General features: G+C 38.5%; 4 protein-coding genes across 7 annotated transcripts; 2 read left to right on the forward strand and 2 right to left on the reverse strand.

The window, feature by feature from the left end:
* Nucleotides 1-242: 242 nt before the first annotated feature.
* On the reverse strand, nucleotides 243-3037 carry dnaaf6 (dynein axonemal assembly factor 6). Of its 2 annotated transcripts, none has more exons than XM_017310038.2 (6): nucleotides 2715-3037; nucleotides 2510-2579; nucleotides 2322-2427; nucleotides 1701-1797; nucleotides 827-921; nucleotides 243-602 (listed from the first exon to the last, which is right to left on the reverse strand). In XM_017310038.2, the coding sequence occupies exons 1-5, from the start codon at nucleotides 2808-2810 to the stop codon at nucleotides 835-837; spliced, it is 456 nt and encodes a 151-aa protein (XP_017165527.1). In that variant the 5' UTR covers nucleotides 2811-3037; the 3' UTR covers nucleotides 243-602; nucleotides 827-834. The 2 variants fall into 2 exon arrangements, with proteins under 2 accessions (XP_017165527.1, XP_008432174.2); XM_008433952.3 differs by having other exon boundaries at nucleotides 836-921; nucleotides 2715-3036.
* Nucleotides 2675-4520, forward strand: LOC103479492 (MICOS complex subunit MIC26-like). Its single transcript, XM_008433953.2, has 2 exons — nucleotides 2675-2783; nucleotides 3657-4520. The coding sequence occupies exon 2, from the start codon at nucleotides 3657-3659 to the stop codon at nucleotides 4314-4316; it is 660 nt and encodes a 219-aa protein (XP_008432175.2). The 5' UTR covers nucleotides 2675-2783; the 3' UTR covers nucleotides 4317-4520.
* Nucleotides 2703-24395, forward strand: kcnj9 (potassium inwardly rectifying channel subfamily J member 9). 3 transcript variants are annotated; one of them, XM_081598860.1, is made up of 10 exons: nucleotides 10724-10825; nucleotides 11935-12443; nucleotides 14321-14420; nucleotides 14475-14797; nucleotides 16660-16873; nucleotides 18097-18298; nucleotides 20176-20368; nucleotides 20472-20669; nucleotides 20958-21088; nucleotides 23972-24395. In XM_081598860.1, the coding sequence occupies exons 4-10, from the start codon at nucleotides 14503-14505 to the stop codon at nucleotides 24236-24238; spliced, it is 1500 nt and encodes a 499-aa protein (XP_081454986.1). In that variant the 5' UTR covers nucleotides 10724-10825; nucleotides 11935-12443; nucleotides 14321-14420; nucleotides 14475-14502; the 3' UTR covers nucleotides 24239-24395. The 3 variants fall into 3 exon arrangements, with proteins under 3 accessions (XP_008432177.1, XP_081454986.1, XP_017165524.1); XM_008433955.3 differs by lacking the exon at nucleotides 10724-10825 and adding an exon at nucleotides 2703-2783 and having other exon boundaries at nucleotides 14321-14797; XM_017310035.2 differs by having other exon boundaries at nucleotides 11935-12467; nucleotides 14321-14797.
* eif3f (eukaryotic translation initiation factor 3, subunit F) lies at nucleotides 5559-9744 on the reverse strand. The gene is made up of 8 exons (XM_008433954.3): nucleotides 9602-9744; nucleotides 9325-9395; nucleotides 7896-7975; nucleotides 7140-7277; nucleotides 6946-7037; nucleotides 6033-6169; nucleotides 5835-5948; nucleotides 5559-5718 (listed from the first exon to the last, which is right to left on the reverse strand). Exons 1-8 carry the CDS (start codon nucleotides 9711-9713, stop codon nucleotides 5641-5643), a joined length of 822 nt encoding a protein of 273 aa, XP_008432176.1. The 5' UTR covers nucleotides 9714-9744; the 3' UTR covers nucleotides 5559-5640.
* Nucleotides 24396-26128: the final 1733 nt, after the last annotated feature.

The raw sequence follows: 26128 nt of genomic DNA on the forward strand, positions 1-26128 counted from the left end.
CAGAAACTAAAAAGTTGGAAAACTCAGGTCTTGACCAATACTCCTTTTCTTTTGATGCTTTCTTGTTCCTATATTTCCATACTTTAATGTTTTGCTTCAAGTCAATCAAGTCTAACTTCTAAATCACTCAACTATAAAAAGGGCACTGTGTTATCTAAATAACCAATACTCAATTAAAAAAGTTATTTTACTTTATTTTCTCTACAGACATGATAGAAAAGAAATTAAAACAAGTGCAGAACTAGTGAAGCACAAAACATTTATTATAACTTTTTCTTATGAAGTCAGAGATTGCATATGGAAAAGAGCCCAGATTTAATTAAAAATTTACAGAAATAAATTGGATTTACTTTCGTCATTGTTTTCAGGCATCAAACAAGCCAGTGTGTGCAATCCTAACTTTCCCACCAAGAAAGTGGTGGGAATTATTTCAGCTTCTTTTTAAAGCTGAAATAATTCCTTTATTCTTCTTTTACTGCATGTTGATACAGTCCATGGGTCACTTCATCAGTAGAGTCACCTCCAGTTCCTGCCTATCGCTAAAGAACTGAGCCTTGCCCTCTTGATTCTGGATGGGATGGGGCAGATGGAGACCCAGTTTACTAAAAAGAAAAAAGAAAGGAGCGACAAATGAAAGCAGTGATGTGAGAAGGAGAGAGATGTTAAGTGGTTGAGGAGGATGTTAAGAGCTGGTTGGAACTGCACTCGAAGCTCAGATCAAGATCTGAAACACTGATTAAAGTAAAATGTCTGAAGATCCGAGATGTGAGTGTGAGCAGCAGCTTCTCCTTATGACATCAAAAATAAAAGACAAGATTTCCAAAACCTCTCTTACTACTTTGGAGTCCGCAGATCCAGGTACTTCTCCTTCAAATCCAAGAAGACATCTTTTGCCTTTGTGTCGGGTAGTTTTATTTTAACCTAAGGGTAGGAAAAAATATTAATATTGCTCTAATATCCTAAATAGTCCCAGTTTATACCAATAATCATTTCAAAAGTATAAACAAATCTTTTGAGAAAATATCTACAAACATGTGTTAGCTATATTTTCTATGAATGTTTGGCATAACTCTGTAAGTGAAGACATAAGGAAGGAAAGAAAAGTAAGAAATGAAACAAAGAAGGAAGGACTGGAGGGAGGATGCATAGACAATGGTATTGGAAATTAAGTTTAGAAATACAAATATTTTTCCATACTCTTCATTTCTTAGGCCATATATCTAGACCTGGAAAACACTTCAGTCATGTTCCATACTTTCCCAAACTGTGTAAGATTTCTGTTCCTATATTAGACATGCACTTTATAATGGATTTCAGTTTTTATCCCAGTAAAGGACAGCTTGGATGCAGTTTTTGCTAGGATTTACATTTCAGGTGCCATGCAATAAAACTCTTGAGTTTTATTTTGACTTTCTCTATTCTTTAGTTGTGTTGATAGAGGAGAAAAAGAAAAGTGAGCAAAGTGTGGGTTAATTACAAGCTGTATCATCATCACACTATTGAACAATAAAATCACAATGTCAGATTTTCCAAATAAAATGCAGCTCCTGATACCTAGCCTTTAACATTTTAAACTTACTTTTAAACTGCATTTGGTTTTGTGTTTATCTTTGTCTTTATTCAAATGCTTGCAGATGTTATCCAATGTGAAAAAGTTTATTAATTTCAATGAACAACTTGCTTGATGCTTAATGCATTACCAGCATGGCTTCACAGCACATTGAAGATGGATCCTTCTGGCTTAATCCCAGGAACAAATCCTCTGTTCCAACACTCTGCTTCAGGATAATTTCATACCTATAACAAGCCATATTAGAATACACATGAAAATTGCACATTATCATAGTATGAGGAAACTGACCTCACTTATTTACTTTTCTGGTAAAGATTATTAAACTTTCAAATGAAAGCAACTTTTATTGATGTAAAATAATTTCCTGCTGAAAATTTCAGGGAATCCAACTTTTAAATTTAGAATATTTGTCTGCCAAATGCATGAAGGGCAAACTGTTAAAATCAGCATATGTGTAACTGTTGAGGCATTTGTACAATCTCTTTTTGAATACCGTCTATCCTTGAAAATACATTTTTTTGAATCAATTTTGTTGTACAGTTTGGATTCTTATCCTACAAAGAGACACAGGACAAACAACTAGACACACTTGCAGTCATACCAAAGGGCAATTTTAGAGTAACCAATTAACCTAACAGTCATCTTTTTAGACTGTGGGTGAAAACAAACACATGCACAAGGAGAAGAGATTAAAACCTAGGATTTTCTTGCAAGGCAGCACCACTACAGGTTTTTTCCTCAGTCTTACTCAGGTTGTGGTCTCGGATCAGCCAGATCATCATACTGAGAGCCCTCAGCCACCTCCTCCTCACTCCAGATATCCTTACTGGTTTTCTTTGTGTAGGCAGTAGACACTAAATCAGCAGAAAGTCAGTTTGAGCTTTTAACATGTTCTTGTTCAAAATAAATTTAACCAAGATAAACAAGTGCACATACCTTCTTTTTCTTTTTTAGGAGGGGGACCAATATGTCCAGGACCAAGCTGTCCATAGGCTGTTTCATTTTGCTGAAATAAACCCAATTTAGTTAATCAACTCTACTGCACCCAGACATAACCTTAATGGAATAATTACATTTAAAAAACAACCTATTTTAAATAAACGTTCTCATACTGTTTATTTGTGTTCGTGAGTAATCTTACTTTACAGTCTTCATCCTCATCTTCCTCCTGCTGAGTGGATAACAGCGCAGACAAAGCCTGCAAGTTTTGGTAAGACGATACTCCGAGACATTCCATAACAACAAATAAGAGAAGAAGAAAAAGCTGACTTAAAACTGCAACTGCTGCATATAATACGCTTGTACTTCGGTTTTAAGCTAATTACCGTTGCTTAAAAACGAACGATAAAATTACTTATAGCCTTATGAAGCTAAAAAAATTATTTAAAAAAAACAGCTGATTAGCATGCTAACTAGAGTTCGAACCGTTGGTGTTGTGGTTTTCTGTCTCCATGGAAACTGGCTGCCATGGTAACTAGAGACGTTGACCTGAAAAGTAAAAAAAAATGCCTGAGTAAAAGTCCTATTTTAAAAGTTATGTGTAAAATCTTAAATTTTAAGGATATGTACCTTAAATATTTATGCTTAATTTAATCACCGTTCTAAAACATAAACAGTTACATATTAGTAACTAAACATACATATTAAAGCAATGGACATGTATAGTTTTTTAAATCTCATTTCATGAACCATCTTGATGTCACATTTAATATCAAAAGAACACTACTGGTCTTTTTAAGGTTATTTTATTTAGTGTTTTACACCCATATACATGTAATTTTCTACTTTAGATTTTTTTTAATATTTAAACGTAGCTTTGATATTATATATACACTGATAGTAACAGGTAACATTTTTCCCGTTTTTATTCAAATATTTAAATGCTATGCTTTGTTAATTTGGTCATATTCACGCAATTAGCAGTGTCCCTTTCAATACGATTTGAATTAATCCATACATTTAATTACATAAACTAATTGTGGGAGAGGGAGAATGTCTGAACATATAGAATACATATAAATATGTTTATAACAGCATTGTCACATTTTTGACGGGTTTTTCTGTTTGGGGAAAAAAATCATAGATGCGGCGCCAGTCAGTCTTGTCCCTCGGCGGATTCCGTAGCCAGTGCATATGGCCCTCAAGGTTCATGTTGAAGGTGACAGGTAGAGTCATGCCGGGAGCCTCGAGTTTCCTGCCTTTCACCGTTTTCGCGGCTAATGATGCCGGTAACGGAGAAAAAGAAGAGACATCCTCGATAAACCTGGACGAGCTGTCGCTCTACACAACCCCTCCTCCTTCTCAAACTCTCTGGCATGAGGAGTCTGAAGCAAGTCAACTGGAGGAGAAAGTCGCCACCGTCAGGAAGTTAGCTGAGCCGTACGCTACTTGGTGCCAGTCAACGTACGCTCAAATTAAACCCAAAGTTCAGGAGGTCGTCCAGTTGGGAAATGACACGTACGTCTATCTACAGAAACCTCCTAAAGACTTCTATCCCCGGGCAGGAGTCATCGGTTTAGCCGGAGTCGTCGGACTTTTTCTGGCCAGAGGATCCAGGATTAAGAAAGTCCTTTACCCAACGGGCCTTATGACCCTGGGCGCCTCCCTTTACTACCCGGAGCAGGCGGCGGCCATCGCCAATTCTACCGGAGATTCCGTGTACGACACCGCGGTCCAGAGCTACGCTACTGTGGAGAAGTACCTGAAGTCTCAAGTCAAAGATAAAAAGAGTAACGAAAAGTAAAGACTGGGGATCAAACAGCGCCTTCATTCCCTGATCTTCCTGGATGGAGTTTTTGAAATGTGACTCTAATGCTCTTTGCACTAAGCTTGAATTGCAACTCAGGATTTCCAGCTTTAAAAATGTACCTCTGCCTCTGATGTAAATGTATATTTATGTAGAAAATAAGACCTGCTTGGCTTACATTAAAATTCAGGGTTTGACACATCTGTTGTGATGGCTGGTATGAAGAATAATTTTACAAGAAACGCTTCTTTAGTCCAATTAAATATAAATACATGAACTCAATGAGAATATTCTCTCTGTTTTCAGACAGTAAAGTTAATGTATTACATCAGAATTAACCAGTGGTAAACTGATTCTGGTAGATTTTTTTTAACTTGGCCATTAGTTTGCGAATACTATACAGCTATTCATTCAGTTATTAATTCAAAAACAATCTGGACTGCTCACATTTAGCCTATAAGACTCAAGATACATTATATCAGTAAGGTGTTTAAAGACTTGATATTTAATACATTATTCTGTGATTGTTTATTATAGTCCCAAAAGTAAATTAAATGCAACTCATTTCATAAAAGTATCTTCAATATGTCAGGAAGGATCTCCAGTAGCAGTCAGTATTGCAACAAATCTGAACAGGCCACTGACTGAAGATGTTTCTGTATGATAGTCTAATAGCTCTCATAAAAGTTAACAGGAAGGAAAAATCAAACAAAAGTCCTCTGAAAGAAAAAAATCAGAAGTAATGTAATGGAGCTACTTTGACATGCTGCCACTGTAATCAGTATTATTCTGGAAACTGCAACTAAAAATGACTAAATTAAATTAATTGAATTTAAAACAAGGGTCCACAAGTGTCAGAACTGCATAGTTTCCTAGACTCAATTTTCCAAAGTTCCTATTCATCTTCAACCAATTTTACATGTAATACAAAAGTTCACTTTGAGTTTAGTGTAAATAAAACAAATACTTACATACGGTACTCCATTTTAATCTATGGTATCAAAATCTGAAACATGCTCTTAAATTTGTCATTTTTAAAATCATTAAATAAAAGTAAATCTGAAAAAGTTGGATCAGTTTTGATGACAGAAGTAGTTGCATCAAGCTAATTTTGAATCCAAGAACAACGTTCGAGTGACTGTAAATGATGAAAAGCATTATTACATTAGGAATACAATAGTTCGTAGAACCTGCATTACTTACAGAAGAAGCATCTTTAAAGAAATCAAATCCGCTACATGACTGTTGAATGTTTTTATTCATCTTAGCCAAAACAAAAGGAAAGAATGCAAAAAATTAAATATGACTTGAAATAATCTCCTCAGAGAAGCACCAGCTTCTCGTTCAGAGCAATCTGTGCTTGGGTCAGGTTAGACAGGTAGGTCACCATCAACAGGTCCTGCAAACAGAAATTATTTACAGCTTTGTATCACAACCATGAAGGATTTTACTTCAACATGACGTCGTACGTAAAATGTAAACAATCGATTTTAATATTTTTAGACGAGCGCTTACATTGATGTTGGAGTTGAGCATGTTCTCAAAGTCCTCGGCTGTGATGGTCGGCACTTTGTTGACCAGATCCATGAGGAAGCGACCCACGCTGTTATCAGCCGTCACCTTTCCAGACTGGGACACACACACACACACACATTATGATCAGGGTTTAAATCTATCGTAGAAACCGGATCAGAACCAGGCTTTCCTGCTCACCAGCACATCCTCGATGTACGCCAGCACAGTGGTCAGCATGTCCTGTATCCTGGACGCAGCGCTCCCCACCTGGGACAGGTCAGAGGTCAGCCCCTTGGTGCGGCTGGGAGTCACACGAGTTCTCTGCAGAAGATCCACTACAACATGGAGATGAAGTCGGAATATTTACACACAGGAGTGTTGGAATTCATTTGAATTTGCTCATTTCTTGACTTTAAAGGAGCAGTGTTAAATGTTTTCCAGGCATATGGTGGTATTTTGTAGCACAATCATGTTAACAAGTCACGTATGTTAACTTCAATTGTGTAAAAATGCTCTATATATCAAATAAGGCTTGAAAGAAATGACTTTGTAATTTAACGTCTTGAAATCGAATGGTTGCCATGGAGATGCAAGGTTTTCTCAAACATGCGTGAAGGAGTCAAGGCAACACTCCAGGTGTGTTTTTGATGAGGGAAATATATAATAAAATGATGTAAACAAATAAAATAAAATAAATAAAGCTGATTTTGCATCATTTTACATAATACTGCCCCTTTAATTCTAACCCTAACTCTTCCAAATCCAACACGTGACCCTTGACAAGAACCTTTTTGTGAAGAATTACCCGCCTGCCTTTTGAGTCGGTAGAATAAACTGTCATGGAGTCTAACTTTTGAACATATTTGGTTTTTTTTGTTGTTGTTGTTAAACTGAAACTGAAAGGTCTAACTACATTTTTCTTATTGCAGATTTGTTTATTTTACATTTGAATTTATTAGTTTTGCTTTTGACTTGAATACAATCCTTTTTTCCCCCTTTAAAACTATTCAGTATGGTCAAAAGCCTCCTGTGTGGCGTTAGGCTCCTACCAGAAACTAGACTTTGAAATAAAACTGTCCAGCCAAACTGAGAAACCCAGTAAAGTGCTTACCGCCTATCCTCTCAGTGTCATAGTAGATGTATTTGACAGTCAGCGGGGTGAACATAACACCAACCGTCTTTCCTGGCACACCCATCTGGGCACTGAAGGAGACACACAAACACATCCAGAAGGTCACCATCAGCTTGGAGCTGCGCACACACACGCACACACACGCACACACACACACAAATAGAGCAGCTCACCTGACGTAGGCGCGAATGTTCATTTTGCCGCTCTGCAGCGCCGTGTCCACGGTCAGGTGAATGGGGTTGGTGGCTTCGCGGCTGTAATACTCGTGGATGAGCACGGAGTGTTCAGTGATATCGAAGCCTGTGGCATACCTGAGGAGAGAAGGCGATATGCTGGAACCTTTTCCACTGTGGGTTGGACCTATTGTGCTTCCTTGAACAGGTTATGACGGGTCTCTGGGCTAAACAACATGTCCTTTAGATTTTTTTTTGCACAAACTCATTCTTAGAAAACAAGATTTTAGTCTGGTCAGTTTTGCCTATTTAGGCTCTTTTTTCATTTTAAATCCAAATAAGCTGCTGGCCACGCAACCCAAATCACGTTTACTTGCACATTAAAATGGCTGCAAACATATAAGCAATTATACAACCTTTCATTCTTGAAAAGCATTAGTAGAGCCTACTGCACAAGAAACAAGAATACAGAAAGTGGTTTCTGGATGCTAAGTCAACAACAAAACACTTATCTTTTCCAGCAGCCATTGTACAGCGCAAACAGCAGTAAAGCCAGTTGACCAAACATGCTGGAGCTTCATTGGGGTTGCTAGATGAGGGGCAGTGCCAGCTGATTTGCTTTACATTCTGAATGTTTTTGAAATGGCTCATTTTCCAGACACCAAAAACAATTAACTTATTGTCAGAAACCGGTTAGGTAGAAGTACGAAAACGAGCAAAATATGAATGCGTCTCCGTTAAAGCAAACTGACTCACCATCCGATGATGACTTCTGTGGGAGACACCCTTTTGTGAAGTTCATACATGTTCTTGGCGAACTCCATGTCCACAGCAACCTGCAGACATCCACAGAAGTTTACAAAAGTTATTTATTTTTACTTTATTTATATAGGTCAGCCCTTTGTGAGTGATCTGAGCTCAGGCTGAACGCCTGGACTTTCCAACACTCACTCCAGGCTCCAGATCAAACAGCAGAACAGGCTCCTGCTGCTTGATGTGAAGATAAAAGTGTGCTGCAGCTCTGCTGGTTGCTTCAGAAACAGAAAACAGTTTGAGAAGCTTTCAGAGCTCATAGGAGGGAAAAGTTACTCTGCACATGCACAGAGAAGTAGGACAGGTTTTTAACCTTTTATGTGGAAATAACAAATGTCAATCTAAAACACATAAAACATAAACCATTTACTTTTATTCAAAACAGAGGAGCAACTATTAGACCTATTGCAGAAAAAATAATAAATACCAGTTACTGCAGTTATCACAATACTGCCTGTGGGACTTTATTAGCTGTACAGTTGATCTTTATCTGTTCACTGATTTTTCCGTGAAACTTGACTTCAAATTAATTATTCATGGAAAATTTGTCTATATTTGGATTTTTATCAAAGAGCTTATCTAAAATATCCAGGAACAAAATGCAGCTTGGGACGCTGAAATATTTAGGCATAATGCTACCGGACACACTGTCGGCTGGCTTTCACAAAGCAGAAAACGCATGAGCGCCTTTTATTTTCCTCTTTAGAGCTGATTTAGCTGGATCTCCTGTAGTTTTTAAGTGCTTACTGAGTGTTGTGTCTCTGTGCCAGTTTGCTCTGTAATAAGAGATAAACCCAGCTGATGAATTAGTCAGGCTGTCTGCTCCGGTCGCCAACATGCAGTCAGCTTCTGGTGTATCAAAACCAGGATTACATCTAATCAGCTAGAATGTTAGGTGACACTCCTTCAGCATCCACACCTGTGTTTATCAAACAGAAAAACTGGACTCTCTTTTAAGCAAGGTTAAAGTGCATATCCTTTCCTTTATTTCAGCCAGCTGACCAGCAGTACACAGTTTTAAAACAACAGCTGAGAGGCTGGAAGCAACCAACATGTCCTTGTTATCCTTTTATTACATTATAAATATAGAGCGGAATGATTATTCAGCTCAACTGCCCTTAGATTTATCAGGTGTTCATTCTAAATTTTCGCTTAAAATGCGATGCTTGAAAATCAAAACACAACATTTATGTAGAATTTTTTTTAAATAATTTTAAATGAGAAATGAGGTTGTTCCGCGTATTCATATGAATAGCACAATAGTGCTCTTTATAATACGAGTGTTAATGCATATAAACAGAAGATCACTTCCGTTTCTCTCATTGTTTATTCAGGTTCGATGTCACAACTTAGCGGAGTGATAGCAGCTTACCTCATCCTCAGACTCGTTGTGAGGAACGGAGAAGCAGTTGGTCACCTCTATAGAGTGTTTATCAATGGTACCTGAAAGAGGCGGACGTTGAAAACAAATTCATACAGAGTTTTTAACAAGAATGTGACTCCGCTGAAGCTCCAGATGTGTTTGCATTAGGCTGCACTGAGCGAGCATGTGTTAGCAGCTGAGCTAATGCTACACACGGCGTTTCCATCCATTTTATCCCGGTGTCACCCCAAAAGAAAGAGGACGTTTAACCCAGGACTTAACTTACCCAAAATGGTTCCGATGACCCGGCTCGCCCCCTCATTCCTTCGCTCGTAAGAGTCGGAGATTGAGGCGAGAACGACGGGATGGATTTTCACCACTGGCCCGAACACCGACATCTTGAAGAAAAAGGCTCTACCAACGCCTGCAGTGAGCGGATATGCTGCCGCCTACAGGCTGGCGGCCAAACTGTTAGCGATGTGCTGTTCGCAGCCGAGCCACGTCGACTGGTCGGTTCCTTTCACTGAACGAGGGGAGCCAACACACTTTATTCACGGTCACTTGATCTTATTTGGAGAGTTGCACGTTTAAAGATAATAAGGTAATACTTTATTTTATTTTATTTTATTTTATTTTATTTTATTTTATTTTATTTTATTTTATTTTATTTTATTTTATTTTATTTTATTTTATTTTATTTTATAATGCCCAGAAGAAGGGAAACAGGGAATCTGAGCAACTACCGTAGTTATACAATTTTTTGGTAGTAAATACTCAGCAAGTTCTCCCCCAGTTTGTCCGACAGATCTCTCAGTCCAGAAGAAGATCCAGAGGATCAAAGTGAATCTGGACTGAGACAGAGAAATGATTTGAGAGTCCCAGAGATCCTAGGAGCTGTCAGAGGCCTCATGCCTCTTCTTGGGTCTGGTCCGCCATACCAAACAGCTCCTGGCGAGGGATCGGACCAAGAGCAGCCCGATCTTTGCTCTTGGATTGGGCTGCTCTTGGTCCGATCCTTCGCCAGGAGCTGTTTGGTATGGTGGTACCTCTAGTACCACTAGAACTAGAGGTATAGACAGAGTTCCTGCTTAGAACTAGATATATACACAGAAGTCAGGGTTTCCCCAAGTGTTTTATCAGGCAGGTGGGTTAACAGGCTTTATTTGCCTTCCCACCAGGCTCTGTGCTAGTTATTTTAAATAGATATTTTTGTCCACCAGGGACAGTAAAGACGGATTAAGCTAAAGGTTGATAATTGAGGCATTGAACTTGCTGTGAGGCTTTATGAACCAGTTATTTCACCCGCTGTTATTTCTGAATAATGATATCTGATCGTTCATCTGGGACTTTTTGTAACTTGACATTTTTTAACCCAAACTCCCAGCAGGCTGCTGATGAATGACTTTAGTGACCCCTACCACCAGTTCAGCAGGTTTTCTGAAGGAAACTCTGCAGGGTTTCTGGGTGATGTTTCCTGATCCAGCTCCCCAATCTTGACTTGAAACATCCTGTAGGTACTTTGCTGTTGTTTGATATTTACAACTGTGTTTTTGAAACGTGACAATTTCATTTTGAGTAATTAAAAGGACTGACCTGAAACCTTCACCTGTCTTGTTGCCTTCCTGTCCTGTTGTCTTTCAACACAAGACAAACTTGTGGCCCTGAGCTACTGCCTTAATAAACTCTTGCTATCAGCAGCGAACATTCATACTTTATCCTCAGATTTGGTTTTCAGGATAATTTTCAGTTGGAGAAAATAACTGCACCTCTGGTTGACCTGTTGCAATAATTCATAAATCAATTGATCGAATGAGAAATTAAAACAAGCTAAATTTTTATTTGCACGATTTATCGTTTCTGTCTTTCCACCAAAAACTGGATGATAGTCTTCAGTCTGGTGATTTGGTCTCAAATAAACCTTTTTTTAAAGGAGATTTTTGTTTGTTATTTGTTTTATTAGCAGTTTCTGTTTTTAGATATTTTAAATGTCTGCCAGTTCCAATGTTAAATGTTCATTAAAATAAATAAATAATGATGCTATTGTCATTATATTAGTTGAAAATTGCAGAAAAACAATATTTATCGCAATGACTTTTGGAACAATTTATCATCCAACAAAACTTGATGTGAAAGTTACGTTTGTATTGGGAAGCTCTGAGCGTGTTCTGAGGCTACTAACCCCAAAAGTCATATTTTTCAACAACCTTCAAATTTTAAAAAAAATCATTTTTTGAGGGGCAGACAGCTGGAAATTGTATGAAGTGAAGATCCATTTTGGAGCTTTCGGCTGAGCCAAATAATTCGGATCTCAGAAAAGAGGCGGAATTCCCATCAGTGACGCAAATAGCAGATCGTAAATTTCAAGCTAACTTCATTAAATTCAATAATATCTCTGAGGGCACAACAGGTGCGCGTGCCAATATGGCCTTAATTAATGCCTTTTTAAAAAAAGATTAATGTAAGGGTGTAAAAAAAACACGCTTTAAAAAAACTTCCAACATCAACTCAGACCAAATTATAGAATAATAATAAATATAAAAATGCATTAAAAAAGACATTTCATAAAGGCGGCTGTTTTTATTTTATTTTATTATTTTATTTTTTCCGTGAACTCTGTAGATGCTGAGAGTCTAGCAGCCAGCAGGAGGAGGAAGAGGAGGAGGCGGACCGTCCCCCCGTGTTATGGTAAGGAGACTGAGGCAGGGTTGACAGGGGCTGGACTGATGACAGCATCCTCCTCCGCTCTGAGGCTCCAACACCTGACCGCCTCCATCAGAGCCGCACAGATCATGGAGCTGCCGGGTTATCCTGACCCATCCATTTCACACCATGCTCCGCAGACGCATCCGCGTAAATATTCAACTTCAGCTGCTTAATCTGTTCTGTCCCCCCCCCCAACTTGATCATTCACTGGCCTGCAGCTTTCGGATTTTCATTTAGTGCGTGACCGAGTCGAGTCGTGGTGCTTCTTGTTTTCCTGAAGAGAGAAAAAAAAAGCAAAAGCTGACTGATCCTGCCTCGCTATTACAACCAAGGATCAGACATGGGTGTAATCGAATCACCAACGCCGGCCGGATTATGGAGCAGATTTTCCTTTTCCTCGTGATACAACAGTCAGCTCCATCCAGGTGAGAAGTTGCGACGCGGAGCAGGTAGGATGTCGGATGTTTGTGATATTAATCCGAAACCTTTTGGTTTCTGAGTCAGAGGGACTCTGGAACAGAGGCTATTTCTGACCCATCCATCAGCAGGATAGTGCGTCATCTTGACTGCCACTCTCCGTCTCTCTCTCTCCCTCTCCGACTCTCTCTCCCTCTTTCTCCTGCGACCAGTTGCCTAAATGGAGGCACACCATGCAGGTCTGCTGGAAAATGACCTGGACTCCATTTTCCCGTGCAAATATTTCAGGGAACAGCATGCCTCGCTGTGCAGATTTCTCTCCTCTTTGGGACTTATGTAAGAAATCTCAGCAGGCATACGGTAGAAATAAACCACATTTAAAATAGCGCCATAAGTGCACTTGCACAATATACTCACACAGGCACGCAAGGACCACACACACACGCACACACACACACACACTGTTGTGTGCGTGTGTGCAACTGGCTTAATTAAAGAGCCTCCAGTGTGAATATGCACAGCTGCGCTCCTGGATCAGGTCGTCTCTCTAAACAGGGAACAGAATATCCTAAAACATCTGTATAATATCCTCCCACTTCCTGTTTTAGCTTCAGCTTCTTGTTTTCCAAAGGTGTTGAATTATAAAATGATGTCTTTGAACATTTTCACATCCTGTTGTAGGAGTAAATATCTTTGTACAAAATATTCATGTTTAAATTTGTGTTTGTTCAGTTTTTATGCATATATATTCCATATTTCTATCTTTGTGTGAATTCACTTGCTTTGCCGGTTTTCTCAGTCTTTGAGAAGTTTAACTTTAGTCTCAGAATATTTTACCCTAATCTCAATATCTTAACGTTTTTTCAATATTCTGACTTTTTTTTTCTCAGTTTTCAAGAAATTTGACAACTTCTGAGAAATGTTACTTTAATGTCATAATTCTGACTTAAATATCAGAATGTTACACCTTAATAACAGAATTCAGACTTTAATCTCTGTATTCTCACTTTTTTCATCCCAGAATTCTCAGAAATTTGACTTTAATCTGAGAATTTCTGAAAAATTTGACTCTCTCAGTATTTCAACATTTTTCTCAGAATCTCGGAGAAATTTGACTATAATCTCAGAATCTCTTATTCTCAGTTTTCTAACTTGTTTCTCAGTATTTGGACTTTTTTTCAGAGTTTTCAAGAAAGTTGACAATAATCTCAGAAATCAAACTTTAATTTAATAATCTCACTGTTTTCCCAAAATTGTAATTTTGACCTTCTGAGAAATGTTACTTTAATCTCATAATTTTGACTTTAATATCAGAATGTCAGACGTTATTTTCTGTATTCTGAGTTTTATTTACAGAATTCTGAGAAATTAGACTTTAATCTCAATATTCTGACTTTTTTTTCGGAATCCTGAGAAAAAGAAAGTCAGACTGGATTAGAATGGCCCAGTCAAAGTCTAGAAATAGATCCGGTTGATAATCTGGGCAAGACATGAAAACAGACATTCCTCTTCATCTCATCAGGTCTTGAGCTGCAAAGCAGGAAGATACTCATCCTACAGCTGCTAAATACAATTGCAAACCAAACCTTTCAGATTTTTAAGTAATTTTGAAAACCGTTCCCCATTTTCCTTTTACGTCCCAATTATGTGCTGCCACATAAAACCAAAATAACCCACGTTAAAGTTTGTGGTAGTGACAAAATGCGATTAATCGTAACTGATAGGCCTTTTACTAAGCACCTTCAAGGCAGCAAAGTGTGTTTATAGGAGCTTGATAGATGTTGATGTTGTGAAAAACAAGAAATAAAATCCTGATGTTGCTTAGCGAGAAAAATGAATCAATCACGATTTCATTTGGTCATCATGTTCTCTTCCTTCATTCCAGGCGTCAGTCAAGCAAACAAATGATCCAATCAATAACAGCTGGACACAGTCTGACATAAGGAGGATATCAATAACAGCCTAATACTCTATACACACACACGCACACACACACACACACACACACACACACACACACACACACACACACACGCACACACACACACACACACACACAAAGAGACGATGGCGCTGGAGAACTCCGTCTTCCCTTCCCGTCCCGACTCCCTGGCGCTTCCTGTGGAGGAGAAGACCGAAGGCGAGGAAGAGGAGGCGGCGACGAAGTCGAGCGCTTCCACTGGAGTCTTTAACGTATCCGAGGAGTTGGGCCACGTCGTCACCACGCAGACCATGCCCTCCCCTCCTCCACCGGCCAAGGTCAAAAGGTCGTTCCAGTCCAAGCTGGCAGAGCGGGAGGCCAACGCCAATCAGCACAGGAAGAAGACCCAGCCTGAGAAAGAGAGGGGGCGATTCGGCTGGGGTGAGTGACCTCTGTTGCCCTTCATTTTATTAATGTCAAACCTGTTTCTCAAGATGAATACTGTTTTTTTTATTATTATTATGAAGTATGGACGACTAAACAGTCTGCTTGGTGCAAAAACATCATGTTTGGCTCTTCTTCCATCTCTCTCACTGCAAAAACACAAAAACTCACCAAGTATTTGTGTTCAGTTTCTAGTGCAAATATTAAATACATTTTCAACAAGATATATGGGTATGTCTTGTTATAAGTGAAACAATCTGGTACATTTTTATCAAGATTAAGGAATTATTGACCTAAAACAAGCTCCCATGTCTTGCTGCAGCTATTTGTAAGTTTATTTTGCCTTAATTTAAGTGTAGTAAGAAACGACACCAAAAAAAATAGTTAGGAGTTTGTGTTTTTGCAGTGCTCTCTCCTCTAGAGCTGACTGCTCCTCCTCTTCCTCTCTTTATCTCACTTGCAGTCGTAGCAAATCTCTAATTTGGGCCATGCAGCACTTCTTCACCCCTCACTGATTTTGACACTTCTGCACATCTTTTGCCTCCAGTATTTACAGCAAGTCTTGACTAGAGAAAGGAAAAAGTCTAAACCTAAGAACGCTGTCAGTTATAGAACTGGAACAGTACTATAAGTATTTTCTTACTTTTATAACCCATGCTTTTAGTTATGTAGGCCAAAATTGTCCAGTCAAAGGAAAATAAAATAAAAACTAAAATCATTTAAATAAAGTAGTCATTTCTTTGTTTGATTGGTTTGTTTTTGTGGGAAATGGATGTTACGCAATGTAGATCCAAAACTTTAAAAGGACTTTATTAAAAGAAGCAATTATTTTAATAATTGAACAAATTTATTCAGTTATATAAACAGAATTTGTGTCACTTTCTTTCCAAGTGGTTGCTATGTTTAATAAACTAATTAAAAGCTGGTTTGGGTTCTGTTCAATAAAGTGCAGCAAATATTCTGTCAGAGGGCCACAAAGGGCCCGTGAGCCACACTTTGGACATCCCTGCTTTAATCTTTGCTTCATGTGAGCCAGACTTTCTTTTAATGTCTTCACCAATAGCTCCCCTGATTTTCAGAAGGACTTTCTTCAGAAAAACTAGCAAACCCACTCAACAAACTAACTAAAACGAACAGAATCAGACAAAAAAATTCCTTCTAAATGAAATAAAACTAAACTTTAATGAAGAATCCAAAACTATTATAACCCAAATGAGTCAATCTGAGCAATTCCTCCTGTTCTCTCTCAATAATTTTTTTAAATAATAGAAACCTTTAATCTGATGTATATCTGCAAATATCGGTAAAATCAGCTGCAGCTCAGTGTTTTACGCTGTACTCTAGTTTGCATATAATAATCGCTAAGATGCTGTATTTACTTGTTATAATTCTTCATCCGAGGACTATCGTTTGAATCAAAAATCTATTCTTTTTGTCGTATTTTGATTTTTCCTCTTTTTTTCCCCTGTACTTCCACCTGTAAGAGGCAGCCTTGTGTGTAACAATAGTATTTGATGCAATAAAAGTCTTAGTGAGTCGTTTGATCATCGTTTAATCATGTGCTGTCAGCTCTTCAGTGCAGCTTTTCTTCTCATGGTGTTTGATGATGTTTGTCCTGTCACACTTCATCCGTTTTCTGCTCCTCACCTGTCTGTTTTCATCCGTTTTCCATTCTTCTCTCTCTGAGCATCATGTCCTCTGTCACCTGCTTTCATTCATCTCCTTCATTCATATGCCTCGTCTCATTTCAAGACGGAAATCCTCATTTTTAAGTCCTGAAATTCATTCAGAACTTCTGAGTTTTTGGAGATGATGGGATAAAACCTGAATGAATGTTTGCGCTCTGCCCCTTCTGTCAGCCCGGGCTCGGCGTAAGAGGCAGCGCTACGTCGAGAAGAACGGCCGTTGCAACGTGCAGCACGGCAACATGCGGGAGACGTACCGCTACCTGACCGACATCTTCACCACGCTGGTGGACCTCAACTGGCGCTGCTCGCTCTTTGTCTTCGTCATGGCCTACGCAGTCACGTGGCTCTTCTTTGGTGCCATTTGGTACCTCATAGCCTACTGTAGGTAAGGTTCATCAGCATTAATAAGGTTTATGCATCTGACACGCGTTCTGCAGATACGCAGAAGGTTATGAGATTAAATCTAAATAGTAGCATGAGTTGAGACTGCTGCATTTGTGGATTTTTTTCACGCAAAATACACAAAAGCGATCAAAAAAGAGTTTAAAAATTCACAGAATGAACAATGAATACACAGAACTCGTGTTTTTTAAATGTTGCCAAAACATAAATATTGTTCCTGACTGGTAGTCAGACTCAAATTAATAAAAATGTAGCTCATTACAGTTGATGTACTTCATTTCTTTCTCCGGATGCAACATATTAGAAATTCCTGGTCCGGTGAGCTGCTTCCTTTACTCCAGTTAAACCTTAACAGCCTTTCAGCCACAGCGTCATATTTTGCTGACGGGTAAAACAGTGGCATCAATCTTTTCACGAAGCTTTTAGCCAGCCGGTTAGCGTTCACATATTCCAAAACTATCAATTTAATCATCAAAAGGAGGCATTGCATTTTAGACATCTCTGCTTTGAAACCCCGCTAAGTAAAATGAAAAAAAAAAAAAAAAACAGATGACCATGCACATATAAACGTTGCTGTGTATTTCATCATGACAGGGCCTCTCTTCCCCAGATGTGTCTGCTGGAGCTAATTAGCTAACATGGTCTGCTAGAAAAAACGATGACCTTTGCTATCTGCTCCAGACTGCATTTAAGTGTTGCCAGAGCAATTTCTGTGATGCCTCAATTCTTTGGTCACCGGCACAGTTCGATAAAAGTCAAAGATTATATAAAGCGCCTCACACCACTTCCATTAATTAGCTGTGCCTCTCCCGCTGGAGCAGTGGTAATGAGCGACATTAACCCGTGTAGTGTGTGTTTGAAGGGAAGCTCTGCAGGCTCTTAGAGGGGTGAATTATGCCCCGTGATATACTGGGACGATGTGATGAAAAAGGTATTAGATTTTTGCCGAGTGAGGAAAAACTGACAGCCGAACATGTCAGGTTAATGACCAAGCATAAATCTGTGCCGGATTTATTCTGTCGAGTGAAAAGGAGAGCTGAGTTGCCATGTTTATACTTGTACCATAGGGTCTAAAAATAAATAACAATAAAAATAAAAAAAACTCTTCTCACTCTTCTTACTGTTTCCTTTGACACCCACTTTGTCGCCTCCTCTCCCCCCCCCCCCTGCTATTTCTCACACATTCTCCTCGCTTCGCTCCCGAAGGGGGGATCTGGACCATCTGGAGGACGAGGCGTGGACGCCGTGCGTGAACAACGTCAACGGTTTCATATCAGCGTTCCTCTTCTCCATCGAGACGGAGACGACGATTGGCTACGGGCACAGAGTCATCACCGATCAGTGTCCGGTGGGCACCATGCTGCTGCTGCTGCAGGCCATACTGGGATCCATGGTCAATGCGTTCATGGTGAGCTGTGGGATATGACTTATTTAAGAAGAAAAATCTAATACTACAGCAGTGGAAACTAAATGTTTATCTTGCAGCAGCATTGGATAAATGTTTGTAATAATGAGGGGACAGAAATGGTAAAAACTGGAGATATTCATTTGGATGGTCATTTGTTAATTATTTCCAAAGTGGAAATACTCAGCTGTGTCCAATAAATGAGAAAACTGACATTAGTTGCTTAGCAACAGAGATAATAAGTACTGTTGCACCTGTATGCAGATCATCCTTAATACCTATTAAAGCAGAACGTAATAAAACTTCATCTCTATCTCATCACACTTTAAAGGGGACCTATTATACAAAATTTATGTTCTTCATGTTTCTGTGCTTCTAAAAACAGACCAAACGCTTACTTTTGGCAATAACTTAACAATTTTTGGTGCCGTTTCAAAAACCTCAGGAATGCAATGTCACAAATCAGAAGCCCCCAGTGAAGCCCAGCCTGTTACCTAGCAACCCAAGCTGAGCTCCAGCACATTTGGTCAGCTAGTTTTGCCGTTGTATGCACTGTACAATGGCTGCTGGAAAAGACAGCAACCTTTGACTTACCATCCAGGAACCACTTGTTGCGTTCTTCTTGGTTGTGCAGGAGGCTCTACTTTTGCTTTTCAAAAATATACGGTTGTATAATTGCGCATCTGTTAGCAGCTATTTTCACATTTGAGTGTAAACGTTGTCCCACCGACCAATTACAGCTCTGCAACTCAGGCAACAGTAGCTCAAATAACCATTTGTCATGACAAAGATGTGCAGAATATCACCAGATCACAAAAAATGATAAACCTTTAAGCAGACATGTGCCTCCTGTCAACTAAATACAGAAAACAGAAGCTAAAGTTCACACAACCTGGCCAAAACTGAAAAGTAACAGACTGAAAAAATGCTTTCTGATTTCATAAATCTCAATTTTAGCTTCAATTTTCAGACACTATAATCAGAAGTTGGTGTAAACATCAATACACTGCAAAAATAAATCTTACACAGTACTTTTGATCTTACAAGTAACCTATAAAATATAAAAAGTGTCTTGCTATATGTGAAATAATCTGCCAGAGAAGCTAGCACTTTTTCATCAACATTTGGGAATTATTTACTTAAAACAAGCTGATCTAAGGAAATGCACGTAAGAACCTTTGTAAAAAAACAAAACAAACAAACAAAAAATCATCTAATTTTGGCATTTACCAAATTCCTAACTGATCAAGAAAAGGGAAGATTCAATAAAGTCAAATGTCAAATTGGAGCTTTATTTAAGTATCTGCTTAGGGTCCAGTTTTTATCCTGCCTCTTGGAAGATTAGAATATCATTTAAAACACTGATTTGATGCTGGGCACATTCCTCTAAAACCGGGAACATTTTAATACTGCATGCGTTGATTTGATTTAAATGAGTTCTCGCAGCAGCATCAAGGCTAAATCATGTTTATGCATGTCTGCAAATTGAAAAAAAAAAAAGAAACATCTTCAGAGCTGATGGACACGTGGGATGTTTCCCTTGGCATCTTAAAAATATTTCAGTCTGAGGTTAATTCAAGTGTCACTACTGCTTTAAACACTGAAAGCTGGAAATAGGTCTATTGAGAAAAGCTCGGCTCTGTCTGTATTCAGCAGCTACAATGGAGATGCTGCAGCTGCACAGCATCACTGCACTGCTTAGCTGAAGAGTTAATTATAAATGCTGAATAACAAGCGTTGCTTTTCATTTTTCAACAATCCTCCGCTTTTCCAGCTGATGAAAATACCCTCAGGGTCCATTTTTTGTTCAACTTTTTTTGTTTTGTTTCGGATTCTGACCGCAGGCCGTTCTCGTTTCTTCCTGTTTCCCTTCTGTGTAGGTCGGCTGCATGTTCGTGAAGATCTCCCAGCCTAACAAACGAGCCGAGACGCTGGTGTTCTCCAAGCACGCCGTCATCTCTCTGAGAGACGACAAGCTCTGCCTGATGTTCAGGGTGGGCGACCTTCGGAGCTCTCACATCGTTGGGGCCAACATGAGGGCCAAACTAATCAAGTCCAAGCAGACACAAGAGGGTAAAACAAGAAATATAAACCACAAAATGGAAACATATTTGCAATAAATTGCTCTTTTGTTGGATCTTATTTGGATACTAGAAGATGTTTTTGTCTCCTCCAGGTGAGTTCATCCCTTTGGACCAAACAGACATCAGCGTGGGCTTTGAGACGGGCGATGACCGCCTCTTCCTCGTCTCTCCGCTGGTCATCTCGCATGAAATCGACGTGCACTCGGCCTTCTGGGACATGTCGCAGGCCCAGCTGGAGAAGGAGGACTTTGAGATTGTGGTCATCCTGGAAGGAATGGTGGAGGCCACCGGTGAGACGTGTTTGAAATTAATCTTCCCTTCACATAATGCATGTCTGCTTGGCATTAAAAAAATTCACAACTTTAAGATCATCCTATGCAAATGCTTTGTTTACACTGATGAAGATTCACTCAACATCCTGAATAATCAGAGTGGTTTTCTAAACAATTCAGCTGATCTAACCATTTGGTCAGGGGACATTCTTTGTCTTTAAAGAAACATGTCTCTTCTGTCAAGCCTTTTTATTTAAATCCTTCTCCCCATCAGAAGTACCTCATGAGTGTGTGTTATGTGTGCAGGGATGACGTGTCAGGCGCGGAGCTCCTACCTGGCGGAGGAGGTGCTGTGGGGTCACAGGTTCAGCCCCATGATGTCGCTGGCAGAGGGCTTCTTTGACATCGACTATGGAGCCTTTCATCACACGTTTGAGGTGGCTTCTCCTCAGAGATAACGTTGAAATTCTTAATTGTTTTCTGATTATTTTAAATCAATTTTACTTATATTTTGGCCTATTTTATAGAAAGTAGATAAAATGTTAGCTTTTGGTTGCCTCAACAGTTCTTTCAAGCAATTGAAAAACACAACATTCTGGTAAATAAAAACTCTCTCTCAGTTCTGTTCTTGCCCCCACCTACACACGATGCTAAATTCTCACACTCTCATGGGGCTACTGAATGGCATTCTGGGAAATGTAGGAACTCAAACCATTCTTTTTACACCTCAAGGTCATTAAATAGGAAGGGAATTTGAGTAAATGAAGTGCTATGATACCATTAGAGCGGCTGTTTTTCCTCAAAAACCTTGAAATAAAATTATTTTGTGTGTGTTTTTGTAACTTGTACAGATGAGAGGTTTAGTAAAGTAAAACTGAAAAAGGTTATGTGGTTCATAACCATAACTTAAAACAGTTCCTGGATCAGTTCTTCCTCTGGAAGTTTGGGTTGTTCTCAGATGAAGTGAGACTGGAGAGAAGCTGCATTGAATGGAGTCTGATGATGTGGTTTCACCATCTAATTAGGATGCCTGTTGCTCGCCTCCAGGGGAGGGTTTCCCTGGCAACCCCATTGCTAAAACTGTGGCAAGCAGTTAAATTCAAATTATGATATGATGGACAAGGTTTACACAAGGCTTTGTTCATATTTTCCAGTCCAAGTCATCCTTTTTTCAAATATGTTCATGTTACCTGTCAGTTTAAAGATTTCTTATTTGCACTTTGAGCTTTTAATCCAGTTTTATTCTTCTAATCTAAGTTTGGTTTTATTTTATGTCTCTAATGTTCAAACATTTTCATTTTTTTCTCATACATTTTGAATAGTTGCATCATATTAAAAGCAATTTTTACTGACTGAAAACCAATGGTGGGAAGTAACGAAGTACAAATACTTCGTTACTGTACTTAAGTACAATTTTCGTGTATCTGTACTTTACTTAAGTAGATTTAATAATGGATACTTTCTACTTTTACTCCACTACATTTTACAGTAAGTATCTGTACTTTCTACTTCACTACATTTCTACAAAACTGTCGCGTTACTCGTTACATCCAAGTCGCATTGAGCTTTTTTCCGTTAAAATGTGAAGTTCAGGGACTTAAGGTGGCGCCGTAAAATCCAAGCAATAACGTGACTTAGTGTCTGTTGTCACCCATCGGCTCCACCTTTACTCGCACGCGGAGCTCCAAGACATGCAGTGGTTTCCTCTGAGCGGGAGGAGACGTCTGTAATGTCAGTAATATAATAGCACTGCATAAATCATAGATATGGCGACATGTAAAATCGGATCTTTACTGATTAAATTTATTTCAGCTCTAAGTATTTAATATCTAGATTTTTATGGGAATGTGGATCTTTTAGATCAATTTGAGAAGCAATTTTGATAGGTAAGTTATTTTTTTGTGTGTCACATACCGCGGGGTGCTGGTCTTGACGTGGTCTTGACTACAGCTCTGCTACGTGGTGTCCTCCCCCACCCACCTTCTTTCCGTCCCCTTTCTGTTGGATTTCTTTAAAAATAAATGCCACTAGTGGTAAAAAAAAAAGTGAAGTTCACGTTATGTTAGGACAGGAGACAAGATGTTTTCATCCCTGAAATTATGATGCATAGAATCACATATCTAAGTCTAAATTATGTTACATAGTAAACACAATAAAAACATGCTTTATCTGTGGCATTGTTCATTAAAACGGCACATTTCTAATGTAATAAAATTGAATACGATCGGTTCACTTAATGATATTAGCAATTTGGTAATCCATTCAGAAAGTACTTTTACTTTTAATACTTTTTAAAAGCCAGTACTTTTTTACTTTTACTTAAGTACAAATGTTAATGTGGTAGTTTTACTTTTACTTGAGTACATTTTTGTCTGTGTATTTGTATTTTTACTTAAGTACATTTTTTGAGTACTTTCTCCACCACTGCTGAAAACGCAGCTTAGGAAGGGTTTCCAGAAATGACACTCGCAGAAATCTTCTTTTTTTTTTTTTTTTACATAATTTTGTTACCAGACAAGCTGAAAAAGGACAAACATTTTGGCACTACGGGTTTCACTGGAGTTAGAAACTACAACCTCTTGCCTGCAAATAGTGGGCAATTCTGCTGGCCACGCCCACCAACTCAACGCTTACACTCAAAATGGCTGCAAATGGATGTGCAATTACACAACCATACATCTTTGAAAAGCATTAGTAGAGCATACTGCACAACCAACAAGTTTCTGAATGGTAATTTAATTCAAAAATACTTTTTTGGTCCTGTAGAGAAACTAAATAAATAAATTATTATTATTATTATTTTAATAAGTTAATAACAAAACACCTGTTTTTTCAGCGGTAAAACTAGCTGAGCAGTTGTGCTGGAACTTAGCCTGGGTTGCTAGGTGACGGACTGGAATTCACTGGGGTTGCTAGGTAACGGGATGGCTTGGCTAGGGTTGCTAGGTGAGGGGCTGAAACCTTTGACGTTACATTCCAGAGGGTTTTGAAACGGCTCATTTTTCAGATCCCAAAAACAATTGCCTTCAAAATCCAAATCAGTCTTTATTGTCACTGTACAAAAAACACAACAAAAATTTGCTCCAGTACAGCCCATTCAAAGAACAAAAAAGGACATATGAACAACATAAGACACGGGCAGACAGGTGCCTGGGGCTGCAACTATCATGGGAGTTAGATGAGAACAAATAACAACATGAGGGTAGATGAAAACTGTTTTTTGGCAAATTTATTGGGCTGCTTTTAGAAGCAGTAGAAACCCAAATGGAAGTACAAAAAGGTCCGATTTAACTAACTTATCTTCCCTTACACCCACGAAGGTGGACACGCCCTCCTGCTCGGCACGGGAGCTGGCGTTGGCGGCGGCCAGACTCGACGCTCACCTCTACTGGTCCATCTCCAGCAGGCTGGACGAAGAGCCCACGCTGGCCGAACAAGCCGCCAAGCAACCAGACGGCGGCTCAGCCCACAGCAAGGCGGGGGAACCCATCTTCACCGTCGGGGAGATGACGGACATCCAGGAGCAATCAGCTTTGGGCGAGTTGAACGGCAGCGTCACCACCGATCAATCGGAAACAGAGGCCTAGAACAGAGAATGTTTACAAAGAACCTTCAGTATATCGCCACATCATCATAGTTGTGTGTTAAAGACTCTTTTAAGGCAGATGAGTAGTTTCAACGCACCCACAGATCCCACGGTAAACGCCACAATCTTGTGTTACCTTATAAAAAAATATTTTTTAATATTTGTCTTTAATTTGTTATAAGTGTACTCAATGTGCATATCTGATTTTGTTGTATTTGCTTTGATCACCCTTGCCTATATCTACTTTAAAATGACAATACTATGCTTCAGGTGGGTTTAACAGCAGTCCATCCTGTGGACAGAAAGAATGTTGCACAGACAGTAATTCGTTTTTTTTGTTTTGTTTTTCCTTTTCACCCAACTGATGGTTGTTTCACATGAAAAGTTAAGTATGTTGATTATTACCATTTAAAATAGATACAGCGCATAGATGCTTTACTCTAAGCTGCAGTTTTAGAAAATATACAAATACAAACAAACTTTTCTAGATGCACAGATTAAGAATTACTGTAAATCAGTTAGAAATCTTACACAGTTAATTACACATTTATTTCTTTTTTATTTGGATAGAAACTTTCATTTGGTGCTAGTAAGTTATCTACGATCACTTTTGTTGAACAAAAACATATATAGGTGGACATTAATGCTGTATTTTATGCCCTGATATAAACAAAAGGGTGACATTATTTAACAATACTTATTGACATTTATATCTTTACTCACATTATTGTAAACAGAGAATATGAAGCCTTTTAGAAAAAGGTCAACATGATGCTGCTTCACAAGGTTATTGCTTTGGTAACAATATATCATGCAGTCCAGACTTTCCCAGAATTTACAGGTTATTTTCTAAAAAGTACAAGTTATTTTTATGAAACTTACAGGCTGATTTACCTTTCACTTGCTGGAACTCGACCTGCTTTAAGTTTAATCGAAGCCCGCAAGGTCCAAAAACGTTTCAGGGAAGTCTTCTGTTGGTTCCAAAAAGCAAATATAAAATTCCTGAAAAATTCATCTGTATATTTTACAAAATAAACCCATAAATTCCCAAAACTGAGAAAAACAACCTGGATTTTTTTAATAGAGTAATTGATAGTAATTTGCAACATTCACTGAGGTCAAACATAAAGTTAACAAGAAAATTCCAGAAACTAATCTTTGATAACCAGGAAATTGCTCTTTAATTCTTTAAAGATAGGTACCTTGTAAATTACAGAAAAATAACCTGGATATTAAGTAAAATTAACCCAGAAAAGTAATGTATGAATGCATTAAAGAAGCTTGTATAATCTGGAGTACTCTAGAAATTGCTGGAAAGTATTTCTGAAAGTCTTCTTCAAATTTCTATTAACTTCTTCTAATTAAAATCTTCTTCAAATTTTTATTCTGCACGGCTTTTCCAAAAGCCCGGAAGAATATTGGGCTGTATTTTGTATTGCTGCCATTATATTTCTTTGATTTTGTTGGTTTCAGCCATGTATAATCTAAAAGCACAACAATGCCCTGCTCAGTTCTGCCCAAATTCCTGCTTCTGCTGCTGTATATATATATATATATATATATATATATATATATATATATATATATATATATATATATATATATATATATATATATATATATATATATATAATATGTATGTATGTGGCTGTTTTACTTGATGTTTTTAATATTTAAAATAGCACATCGATTAGAATGAATAAACCACACTATATTCCAGAGAACATGTTGTAGATTTTATTTTCTCTATGAAGATATTTGGTTCGTATGGGAGCTGTATAAACTTAGCTTTACTAAGGCTGCAGATGGAAGGAAATCCTAAAAATTTAAAGGGTCATATATTTTGTTTTTTCTCTTTAAAACTGTAACTGGTTTGTTACCAAATAAGTAT

Source organism: Poecilia reticulata, chromosome 17 (assembly GCF_904066995.2).
Source record: "Poecilia reticulata chromosome 17, P_reticulata-male-v2, whole genome shotgun sequence".
Lineage (NCBI taxonomy): Eukaryota > Metazoa > Chordata > Actinopteri > Cyprinodontiformes > Poeciliidae > Poecilia > Poecilia reticulata.

Excerpts from the sequence above, each read along its gene's own strand:
- LOC103479492 (XM_008433953.2), top strand. The coding sequence starts at position 3,657 with ATGCGGCGCCAGTCAGTCTTGTCCCTCGGCGGATTCCGTAGCCAGTGC.
- eif3f (XM_008433954.3), bottom strand. The coding sequence starts at position 9,713 with ATGTCGGTGTTCGGGCCAGTGGTGAAAATCCATCCCGTCGTTCTCGCC. Across the intron at positions 6,170-6,945 it reads TGACACTGAGAGGATAGGCG|TGGATCTTCTGCAGAGAACT; the intron begins GTAAGCACTTTA and ends TCCATGTTGTAG. Across the intron at positions 5,949-6,032 it reads CGTACATCGAGGATGTGCTG|TCTGGAAAGGTGACGGCTGA; the intron begins GTGAGCAGGAAA and ends TGTGTGTCCCAG.
- dnaaf6 (XM_008433952.3), bottom strand. The coding sequence starts at position 2,810 with ATGGAATGTCTCGGAGTATCGTCTTACCAAAACTTGCAGGCTTTGTCT. Across the intron at positions 2,580-2,714 it reads ATGAGGATGAAGACTGTAAA|CAAAATGAAACAGCCTATGG; the intron begins GTAAGATTACTC and ends GGTTTATTTCAG. Across the intron at positions 603-835 it reads GATCTGCGGACTCCAAAGTA|TAAACTGGGTCTCCATCTGC; the intron begins GTAAGAGAGGTT and ends TTTTCTTTTTAG.
- kcnj9 (XM_008433955.3), top strand. The coding sequence starts at position 14,503 with ATGGCGCTGGAGAACTCCGTCTTCCCTTCCCGTCCCGACTCCCTGGCG. Across the intron at positions 18,299-20,175 it reads CCATGGTCAATGCGTTCATG|GTCGGCTGCATGTTCGTGAA; the intron begins GTGAGCTGTGGG and ends CCTTCTGTGTAG. Across the intron at positions 21,089-23,971 it reads CCTTTCATCACACGTTTGAG|GTGGACACGCCCTCCTGCTC; the intron begins GTGGCTTCTCCT and ends ACACCCACGAAG.